The sequence below is a fragment of the Oryzias melastigma genome, linkage group LG15 (genome assembly GCF_002922805.2).
Source record: "Oryzias melastigma strain HK-1 linkage group LG15, ASM292280v2, whole genome shotgun sequence".
Taxonomy (NCBI): Eukaryota; Metazoa; Chordata; class Actinopteri; order Beloniformes; family Adrianichthyidae; genus Oryzias; species Oryzias melastigma.
The window spans coordinates 6,261,083-6,273,138 of NC_050526.1; the positions used below are offsets into that span (position 1 = coordinate 6,261,083).

Genomic DNA, 12,056 nt, shown 5'->3' on the forward strand with positions numbered 1-12,056 from the left:
CAGTTTTTTTGTTTGTTTGTTTTGTGGCTAAAAAATGGGATAACTATATTCCTAAGACCACCATACATCTTTACAATAGATCAAAAGATGATCAAAGTGGGACTTGATGAAGACACTTCCTTATGGAGTGATTATGGAGTGAAAATAGTATCATTCAATTTGTGAGTGTGATTCTTTATAATTTTGAACACTTGTGTATAAACATGTGCACAAATTACCCAATATTATTTACAAACACACGACTGTAAATACACAAGCTTGAAACTGAGTACACACACAAATCTTTGAAAATTACCCACAAATGGCTTCCACACAAAACCACATTCACGCACAAATCTGACTCTTTTCACTCCTCCAAGTTTTGTGTGTAGTGATGCGTTTAAATGCTGCTAGAATGCTGGGTCATCTGAGTTTTCCTATCAGCCCCTTTGAATTTGTGAATAATATCTGGTGAAAACTTGACATTTTCCCTCTTTCTTAAACAGATATGTCCTGATAATAATACAAAAAGAGTGTAGTGGCTCAATCAGTCCTACTCTCTGTGCTTTTGCTTTATAGGAACAACACTTCAATAAAGTTCAATAAAACTTGCTATATAATGGAGGGGAAGGGGGATGGCTCAAGGGAGCTATAAAGTTCTGGAAGACTTAAAAAAAAAGTGTTGAGTGTTTTAAAAACACATATTTAGACTTTTTTATACTAATTATTTGGGAATTTGTTTAAGAAAGTGGGAAAATGTGAAGTTTTCACCAGATAATATTCACAATCTGAGGTCAAAGCGGCTAATTAGAACGCTCTGATGTCCCAGCTTTCTAGCAGCATTTAAACACATCACTAACACATTAATCTGATTGGTGCGTACTTTGCAAAGATTTGTACATGTAGTTAGTTTGAAGCTGGTGTAATTTAAAGTTGTAAAGAAATTGTATTTTTTTGTCTATTTTGTCATTTTTGGACATGTGGATACACAATTACAGGTATATAAAGCTATCCACAAAATGTATTAATGAGCTAAAAATTAAGAATTACATATACACAAATCAAATGATACTATTTTCTCTCCGTACTTCATGTACTCAAATATGCAGGCTGTGATTTTAAATACATACAAAATAGATTCAAAAATGAAATAATAATTGTAAAAATTGTGAAGAGATATTTAAAAAGTCTTGTTTCTATCGTTTTTAAAACTTGAAAACCAAATTAAAAACACTTTAATTTTAGATTTTATTTCCATCCACTTTTTTCTTTTACATATTATTTAAGGAACATTTTTGCCACACATTTTTTATGTTGGCATTAGCTTTTTTTATGTTTGACCATGTTCATATTCAAATGTAACACGTTTATTTATGGCAGCAATTGAAGTCCAAGGGTGTTGACTGGTGTTATCCAACAGGTGGCAGTGTTGGACAAACCTGCTGATGTTGAAGACATTTATTTGTGTCCTTTTCCAAAAGTTCATTGACTCCACTCACAAGAAATCTTTATTTATTTACTTTTATTTTGCTAATTTAGAATAAAATCCAACAGTAACATGAGAGCATCGTCTCTGATTCCTCGTCATATTCGTGTCTTTCTTCAAATTTTGAAGACATCAGCTGTGATCCATTAAAAATGTGCAAAAGTTACTATCATTTGTTGCTAAAATTGATCTTTTTCCAAGTCAAATATGAAAAAAACTCTTTCATAAACATAAAATAACCTTTATTCGGCTTTTATTTTGTATTTTTTTCCAAAGATTCTGTTAACCAGAAACCTTAAAGTTTGGTCTACAGTTATTTTGAAACTTTTTAAAATAAAAGAACAAAAAATCCCAAGTTTTTTCCATTTGTTGCGGATAAAAACAGTTCTTACATTTCTGTGCTTTTGCAAAACAAAATAATAACAATCAATAAGAATCAAATCATAACTGGCATACCATATTTACACTTTTGACAATGGAAACAGTACAGATGTTACATTTAAAAAGGGTAATCCACATAAGACAAGAAACTTTTTTCATCTGAAACACCTTTTTTTGACGAAAAGCAGCACAGCCGCTCTGCATGCTTTTCCTGGTCGCAGAGGAGAACGATCCAGACAGACAACAAAACCATCAATGCATCACAAAGGAAGGCTTTAGCAGACAAACAGAAAGTTAGCCTCTTGGACATTTGGAGCTGCAATTTGACAAAGTGAATGAAAATGGTAAACATTCAAACAGATTTACTCTGTCAGAAATGTTGACAATCCACTGAAAAGTGTCCAACTAGTGCCTCAAAACAGCACATTAAAGAAAAAATGAGCCAGGAGCCTCAAATCAAGTCTATAAAAGAGCATAAATAAAAAATGTGGATCAATTATTTCCATCAAGCTTTTAGATGAGTCATGTTTTTAAAAAGTTAAAATGAAAAAGTACAAAAAAGAACTTTTAGCACCATAGCAGCAGTGGGATAGGGGAATAATAAGCAATAAAAGATTGCTAAAATGAAATAAATAACAATGCCCAGTGTGCCACAAGTGCCTTTCGGTTCCATTATTCTCATTCCAAGTCCATCTCAGTTAAAGTGGGATATTGGTTCAAAGAAAAGACAATGCAATTCAATATTTTTAACAAGAAAAATGTATAAAATCACCGTACAAATCTGTAAAAAGAATTCTGAAAATGACACTAAGTTTCCTTCTTTTCAAGAATGTCCCAAGCAAAACAAAATTTCTCAGCATACAGAGCACCTCCCACTCTAACTGGAAATACAAACGTTAAATAGTTGAATAAATAGTTCCTTAGTACCTGAGCGAAGACAAGAGAGCACCTTCTAGAGGCGTAGCACCGTGGTGTGATTTTAGCCCCTTTGAGAAACTGTTTTTTAAGAACTCTCCAACATTTTCTGCTTTCAGTGAGTTCCAACAGAGTCTGAAGTTATTAGTGCAAAATAAGGACTTCTCAACAAAGAGGGGTTGGAGCTCAGCAGGCCGGGTAGGTCTTTGGGGGTCTGTGGGGCCAACACCGCAGATCCAAAGAACAACAGGAATTTATCTGGTTAGAAAGAAAACAAATATTTAGATAGAAAAATTCTACGGAAGCCGAAAACAGGCTGCCTTCCTTTTCTTAAAAAAAAAAAAAAAAAAAGTTTTCTTGTGATAATGAGATTCACTATCTCATTATCACGAGAAAAGGAATGAGATTCACGATCTTGTTATTAAGAGAAAACATTTGTTATTTTGTGATAACAAGACATTGAATTTCATTTGAGATAATGAAAACGAGAAATTACATTTGTTTTCTCGTGATAATGACATCTACTGTCTCCTTATCACGAGAAAACATGATAAACGTGAGAAAAAATTGTTTTCTTGTGATAATGAGATCCAATATCTTGTTTTTATATATAAAAAAACGAAATTTGTTTTCTTGTGATAATGAGATCCTCTATCACATTATCACTACAAAAGGAAATTAGTTTTCTTGTGATAATGAGATCCACTATCTTGTTTTCACAAAAAAACAAAATTTGTTTTCTTGTGATAATGAGATCCTCTATCTCGTTATCACCACAAAAGGAAATTTGTTTTCTCGTGATACTGAGATCCACTATCTTGTTTTCACAAAAAAACGAAATCTGTTTTCTTGTGATAATGAGATCCACTATCTCGTTATCACTACAAAAGGAAATTTTTCTTTTCTCGTTATAATGACATCCACTATCTCTTTATCACAAGAAAAAAACATGTGTTTTTCTGTGATAAAGAGATCCACTATCTCCTTATCACGAGAAAAAAAATGTTTTCTGTTGATAACGAGATCCACTATCTTCTTATCAAGAGAAAATGAAATCAATCCTTTCGCTGTCTGGTCTATTTTTTGAGTGAACCATGAGTGATCTTGCAGGAAGTTATGCCAAGACACATGAGAAAACCTGGTCAATTTTCAAAATATAACAAATTTTTCACAATAAAATACACACAGAAATACACTCAGATTAACGTAGTGGCCCGACTACGGATCTAATGTCCAGAGCTCATTGAATGCACCAGGCAGAGAAGCTCAGTGGCCCATGGTTCTATTAAGGAACCTGTTTGTTCTGGGTTTTTGGGGAATTCCTTTGCTTGTGATAATGAGATGGTGGATCTCGTTATCACCAGAAAAAAAAATAGGTCAGGCCATTTTCAGTTTCCGCACACTTAAAATTTTAAAAATCTCATAAAGACAGAAAACATTAATACATGTATCAAACTAGTTTTTTTAACTGACATTTAAGTGTTAAACCAAGTCATCCCTCTTAGATATATCCCTTTTATATTTATTTAGTAGGAATTACGCATCTTTTTCTCATGGTTAAGGTAAGTTTTTATAATCTGAAAATAATAAACTAAAACGTACATCTGTTAAACTAGTAAATACTAAAAAAAAAACTGTATTTATGTGAAGGGCTCAATACCTGCTAGGCAAAGAGACAGGGAGAGGTGGGCGGGGCACGGTGGGAATTGGTATTGGCAGAGCCCCCGTCCTGGGAATGTGGCTCCCAACGCCATGACCCGATGGGGTGCCCCTCCTTAGCGGATCAGCAGGTAGGGGTTTCTGGGGCGGACTCGGTTTATCAAAGTCCTGTGGAGGAAAATAAAAATAATAGGGCTGTGAACATTAATGTGCACGATCAATCAAAAAGATTTAAAACATTGGGATTAACCAAAACAAAAAGCTTGATTAACATAACATTGATTTTTAAAAACAATTTGTCAAAAGCACTAATTGAAAATAAAAGCTTTAAATTTACAGTTAAGTGTGTGATTTTATTTTGTTATTCACAAATAGTAAGTGGTCATCAAATACTGCACCAAAAAAACAAAAAAATTGCAATTAATCTTTTTAATTGTTTTTTTAACAGCACCAGTTAAAAATAAACATTCTAAATGTAAAACTTTGTGTGGTATTTCATATTGTGATTATTTTTTAGATAGTAAGTGATCATCAAATATTACACCCAAAAAATAAATAAAAAAATTGTGATTAATCACAATTTTTTAATTTTTTTCAATTGATTTGTCAACAGCACTAATTAAAAATAAACATTTTAAATGTATAGTTTTGTATGAGATTTCATATTGTGATTATTTAGAGATAATAAATGCTCAGCAAATATTGCACCAAAAAAATAATAATAATAATAACTAAATAATAAATAACTGTGATTAATCGCGATTATTATATTAAATTAATTTGTCAACAACACTAATTAAAAATAAATGCTCTTAATGTACAGTTTTGTATCATTTCACACTGTGATTATTGGCAGGTAATAAGTGGTCGGCAAATATCCATCCATCCATCCATCTTCTTGACCGCTTCTTCCCTTTCGGGGTCGCGGGGGTGCCGGAGCCTATCCCGGCCACTGATGGGCGAAGGCGGGCTACACCCTGGACAGGTCGCCAGTCTGTCGCAGGGCCTCAATCACACACACATTCACTCTCACATTCACACCTAGGGGCAATTTAGAGTCACCAATTAACCTATGAAGCATGTTTTTGGACGGTGGGAGGAAGCCGGAGTCCCCGGTGAAAACCCACGCATGCACGGGGAGAACATACAAACTCCACACAGAAAGGTCCCAGCCGGGATTCGAACCGGGGCCTTCTCGCTGTGAGGCGAGAGCGCCAACCACTGCTCCACCGTGCAGCCCGGTCGGCAAATACTGTAACAAAAAAACTAATCACGATTTATTGCGATCAATTTTTTCCAGGTTTGTGATTAATTAGTTAAATTAATCCATTTATTTTTAAAAACACACATCAAAAGCATGCAAACCGCTTTTCACATTATATAATTTGTTTTCGATTGGTTATGCAGCAGCTGTCTGGGCAGAAAAGTTCAAAGGTTTCAGCAGAGGGCACTGTGTTCTTCTGTGGACCCCCCTGAAAACATGAGGTGCATTTTAACTCTCCTCCACTTCACTGTGGAAGTGAAGTGAAAGTGGAAGGTTATCTAGAAGGGGCGCCTTTGTGTTTGACTAATCCATACGAGGAGGAGAGACCGTGATTAAAATCTACTTTCTACTGAGGTAATGTCTCACACACAGTGCAACCCCTTTTTTAAATACAGCAATGTCTGATGATATTCCACCATTCATTATGGGGATTTTACCCCCAAAAACCCTCTCTGTGGAAATGTTTTCATATTTCAGCTGCTAGAACATTCCAAAAACAACAGAATACTCCCTCTAATAAAGTGCTTTCATCTCAAAAGAGGCTCTTTCTAGACCTGAAGGGCCTTCAAGAAAGTGCAACCAGAGCATTTTTCTTATAACTTTTCCTGGTTTGCTCACACCCTAACCTCAGGAGGGTTTTTGATGTGCTGGAAACACCCACTGTGAGGCAGACCTCACCGAAGAGCATCTGGGAATAAGTGGGTGTGGATCCCTGCAGGCAGGAGACCTTTACTACTCCTCCACACTGCAGCCACAGAAGCAGCACTTTTGACCTGAAGGATTAGGAACTAAACAGAATAAGGAATGTCGACCGCGGAAGCAGCCCAGGTGGTGGTGGTACTTTTGGGTGTACAGCTTGAATTTTAACAATGTTTTGCCCTCATTACCTTCATATCTTCTCATAACATGAAGTGCCTCTCATAACTGTGGGATTATGTTGTGTACATACTTAAATAACCAAACCGGTAATGCACCAGAATAAGCACACACCTCAGTAAAAACACACACAGCTGACATAACCTAAAGCGCTGAAAACAGCTTTTTAAATTATTTTTTTTAGGAAAAGAAAACCTCAGGGGCAACTTCTATCTCTGTCCTGTCATTCAAATGCAGCCTTGGAGGGATGGTGAAGGAAAAAAAAAGCAAATTACCTTTTTAGATAATTAGAGTTGCGTTTCTTAATTCAATTCTAAAAATTGTCTAAAAATACTTTAAGACTTATTTTATATAAAAGATGTTGATGACTAAAATATTAATATGAACACTATTTTGATCCATAACTCGAGCTAAATTCACAACATCTATAGAAAGAGATGAACCCTCTTCTGCATTCCAATAATGTGCAATGATTTGGCAGAAAAACCTCAGCCTGCCTGCCGCTGTAGTCTTGGTGGTACTCACACATCTTCATTAAAAATGAAGCATTGGGTCCTCTGGATGTGAGCACCTAAGGCGTACAAGCACCTTTTCAAATTACAGCAGGAGGACTAAAGAAAAAAAAAAAGAAAATAAAAGCGTGTTTCCTTGCCAACAATAATGCAAATTCTCTGTTCCTGGAGAGATTACATTTAGCAAAGACACAGATTTCACTTGCTGTGTAGCAGCTGTCTTCCAAACTGGACCTGAATGTGGTTACAGCTTATTTGCTTCATAATTGCTCAACACTGCAGGTATCTAAAACGTCTTTACCGTCTGCCAAACAAGATAAGTAGTCGTTTGTCTGTTTGTGAACATCCTGTACTCGCAGTTTTTCTTTCACGGTACGACAGGAGCACCTCGGTATTAATGGGGTGCAGACGGTGCAAAGGCATTTAAAAAGCAAGACGTTTTGGCACAACCAGCCGGGATTCTGAGTCAAGTATTACAATGAGCCGTCTTTAAGGATTGATGTCCTGGGCGCCCTTGCTGCGAGAACAATCCTCCTCTTGCGTTTCTGACTTACTGCTTCATCGCAACAAAAATCCCCGCTGGACATTAGCAGGTAGACGGGTTTGGCTGTTATGGGCAGCTAACAGTTGAAGTTCATGTTCGCTTGAAAGACTTTAATAGCAGCGGCTGATTGGCTGCGGGGCTGCATGCAGACACACAACAAGCAGCTAGATATGATGCAAACTTCTTTCTGATCCTCAGTGTAAACATCCACTGAACTATCACATTTAATATGCATGTATTTCAAAATGTACTATTCTCCCACTACAAGGCTTTATCATAAATGATGCAAGTTATGCCATTAATTTATCACAAATATAATGGTTGTAACACACAAAGAAATATTTTTAAAATGGGGATGAAATTTGGGGATTTCAAAATAAAGTAGCACTTTTTTAACATTTTAAAGTGAAATTGTTGTATGTCAGGCGGTTATAATCAAAGCAAAAAAAGTTTATTTTTTAGTCCTTTTCACAAAAACATTAATTTTGGAAAAAGCTGTAGAGTAGTATGAACACAAATTAATAATGTATGAGTTTAAAAAAATGTTTTTGAGCTTAAAAACTGAAAATTACTGTTATTGGACGAGTATAATCTCATTTAAAATAAAAAAATGTTAGGAGAGGGAACAAAAATAATTGTAAAAGTTTATATAATCATGAAAAAAACAATTTTAAAAATCAAACATATTAATTAGAAAATCTATGACTGGGATGGGGTTTAGTATTTGAAAAAAGAGGTTTTTAAAGCTTTTATTGGCTGAAAATTGGTGAATATTTTAACAGTGTAAACACACATGATAAACTGGAAAAGTCTGAGAACACTTTAAAGCAGAGGTGTCATACTCAATCGCACAAGGAGCCAAAATCCAAAATATACTTTAGGTCACGGGCCAAACAGGATTAACATTTATTAAACACTCTAAAAATACATTTTTGAGTCTTTAAAACTGTAACTTTTTAACATAATTATGAACAAAATATGTAGCATTACCTGCGATAAAGCTAGTGTGAATGATGTAAGCTGAATTTGCCCACTGAAGATGCTAGTGCTGATAGCTGAAGATGGGTAAAATTTATAGCTAAAATCACTGACGCTAATAGCCAGCTAAAATATTAGCTAAATGCCAAATTAGCCTAAAAACAACCACAACAAAAAAACTCAGGTTAGTCAAAACATCTAGCATGTAGCTGAAAAAATAGCTAAAATGGCTTAAAAAACTGAAAATACCCTAAATTAGCCAAAACAGCTAGCATGTAGCTAAAATATTAATTAAATATCAAAATTGCTTAAAAAATCTTTGTAAATGCCAAATTAGTCCAATAAGCTAGCAAAAACAGCCAATTTTTACAACTTTAAAACCAGATATAATTACAGAGGGCCAGATCCGGCCCCCGGGCCTCAACTTTGACATGTGCTTTAAAGGATAACCAAACCCTAAATTTACTTTTTTTTCGACTGTTGACCTCTATAAATGGGGGCTTAAAAGTGCTGTCTGTTGATAATTGACAAATGTTTGATAGATTAAAATAAACTTGTTTAATTCTTGAAAATATAGTCAAAAACCGTCTGTGTGCTGCCCCCTACAGGTTGAATCGAGGTATTAGATTCGACTTTTGTGATTGGTCAAGCCATTTAAGTCCCACGTCATGATCTGCATGATCTTTTGGGTGGAGTCAGCCTCTAACTTCCCTGTTTGGTTAGCCTTTAAGGGTCTGTGATAAAAAAAATAGCCTAAAACTTCCAGATTGGAGCAAATTCGAAAAAGAAAGTGAATGCAGTTCACCGAATAACCACTAGATGGCTTTTTACAGGGATGAGTCGGCTTGGGAGATTGAACGAGACCATTCAATCCGATACCAAATGTTCCAACATTACATTAAAAACATTTTTGTTGCCTGCTTTTTAAAAACATTATTGACTAGTGAAGTGCCCAACAAAAGCAGAATTCTCAAGAAGATTTTCACAGCCTCTCCAAATGAAGTGAAGCTGTTTCGTTATCAAAAATAGAAAAAAAAGGGGGAAACAGAAAAAGTCAAGTGGAGAAAAAAATACCTTTTGTGGATTTAAGTAGAGCTGTGTCTTCCAGGCTTAGAGGAGCTCGCTCTTCATCTTGAATCAAATATAATATTACCTGCTTCTTTCAGCAAAAATAAGCGGAATTAAATATTTAGACAGCACGGCTCTACAGGAAGTTCTCAGCTCTTTTTTGATGTGATTCAGACTTTTGATGTAATTGTTACTGTTTCTCTCTTCTATTTATAAATTGCATTTTTGCAGACTGTAAGTATCTCTCATTTTTGATGTCCTTTGTTTGCCTCGAGTTACTCGAATCTCATTACAATTTACAATTGTAATGACAATACATGATTCTGATTGATGTGTATTATCTGAATATTTTCTATTTTTTGCCTTTAAACTGGTTCTTATCTCATAGTTCCTCATATTTAAGGTTTACCCATTCATTTCCAAGCTCCAGTTTTTTTACCTTTTCTACTACAACTGATTGAATCTTCAGGTTTGCTGCATTCCCAGCTGCTGCCACAGTTCCAATCCCACACTTTCTGCTGTGCTGCTACATGAATGGACTAAGGCAGGGGTCTCAAGCTCAAATCAGCCGGGGGCCGCTGGAGACAGAATCTAGTGTCTCAGCAGAAAGCTGCACCTTCCTCTGGGGGTCGGGTTGCATCGAGCGAGACCGCTTTAATTTTACTGTCAATATTTGAGGAAGAAGCAAACCAAACACGGTGAAGTCGCTCAATGATGCGGCGCAGGCTTTAAAAATGACCAACCAGGTTGGAAGTTTTAGGTCATTAACTACAATTTGCACATATTCTGCATTACTGTCTTTTTAAAAAAAGCATCAATGGCCTCAAGATTGATTTTTTTTATCTTTCTGTACACTACCTTCTGTTGGTTTACGATTTTAACATGTTTGTACGGTGGCCCTGAAGTGCAAATTACTCTACGTAAAAATATTTTAAAGATCATAACAATTAAAAAAGTTAAACAAATATTAAAAAACAGATTTACATTTTAGGAAAAAAAAATCTAGAAACCAAAAGTAAAAAACTGAACTCTTTTTTTTTTTTTTAACCCAACTAAAAAACAAAAAAAAAGTAGGAACAAACCTGCTCCACTCTGTATGATGACTGATGGCGCGGCAGGGTGAGAAAAGGCGGCACCGGCTGTGGCGGCGGCGCCGTGCGGTTGGGCAGGACTCGACGGTGATGGTGCGGGACGAGAGGCAAAGAGGGCTGGCCCACGCTCAGAGACACGGGCATGGGCTGGCTGATGTGCAGCGGCTGGTAGAGGGGCAGTCTGCGCAGGCTGTGGGAGTGGAAGGTGTGTGACGGCAGGAGAGGCTCTGCACTCAGAAAGGACGGCTGAAACGAGAAAAAATGAGAGGAAAATCTTTTTAATATATGCCAGAATTGGGCATCCTCTTGAGTATTCTGCATAACTGTTCCTGAAAGAGGAGATGATGATTTAAAATGTTGGTGCAGCTGTTGCACACTAAGTTTGAGTCAATTTCTTCATATTACCCAATATTGATTAAGTGATTCTCCTGTGAGTCAGGCCTCTTTTTGAAAATCGGACTCAAAAAAGGAGAATTCTGACTAAGATCTTTCACTCTTCATGCACCTCAGAGACTAAAGGAATATTGATTTATTAAGTATCAATCTCTGCTTGAAGCCAAACTGAAAAGAGCGAGACATCAAGAAGCAGCAGATGTGTCAAAAGAAGAATTTTACTTTAATCATAAAGTTTTTTAAAGTTGGAAAAAAATGCCAACGTCAGGTCAAACTGGAAAGCAACTGAACAAAAAGTCCCACTCGGATCATCTTTTGATCTATTTTAAAGCGCTCCCAGTGATATTTTAATTATGTTTTTAGCCAAAATATAGGACATAGTTTCTGCAGAGCGGCAGGAGTTCATTAGAAATTTGTCTTTGAGTTGTGGGCGGGACTATTGGAGCAGAGTAAGCCCGCCCCCCTTTCCCATCATCTTTTTGTTGACATTCTTTCCTGCTATCTTACAGTCGAAGTGGTTGAGTATTGATAGTATCGATACCAAGACGAAGTATCGGATGAAATCGATACTTTTATCGAAATTTTACTTCAATACAATAAAGAGCTTGAATTTACCAATGGAGTTCATGCACACAGTGGCTACCTGTCTGCAGTGTTGCCAGATTGGACAAAAAACAGCCCAATTTCAGCAAAAATCTGCCTAATTTGTGAAGAAAACTGCCCAATCTGGCAACAATTTCTCTCTGTGTAATAATGCACCACCTCCTCACACCTTGCTCTCATGTGTTTGTTTAGCAGAGAGCGGAAAGTCATTAAAGAGTTTCAGACGAATAAAAGGCGCTACACGCTGTACATGTACGCTTTATCAGGGGTCTGCAACCTGCGGCTCCAGAGCCACATGTGGCTCTTT

The 12,056-nt window shown here is 36.2% G+C and overlaps 1 protein-coding gene across 2 annotated transcripts in view; it reads right to left on the reverse strand.

Moving 5' to 3' along the window:
- Nucleotides 1-1,350: 1,350 nt before the first annotated feature.
- adam12 (ADAM metallopeptidase domain 12) overlaps nt 1,351-12,056 on the reverse strand; it is a 114,240-nt gene continuing 103,534 nt past the window's right edge. For both annotated transcript variants that reach the window (XM_024298044.2, XM_036215516.1), the window contains exons 21-23: nt 10,745-10,999; nt 4,422-4,588; nt 1,351-3,019 (exon numbers count right to left, since the gene is read on the reverse strand). In XM_024298044.2, coding sequence (XP_024153812.1) covers nt 3,016-3,019; nt 4,422-4,588; nt 10,745-10,999 — 426 coding nt within the window. In that variant the 3' untranslated portion in view covers nt 1,351-3,015. The remainder of the gene's footprint in view (nt 3,020-4,421; nt 4,589-10,744; nt 11,000-12,056) is intronic.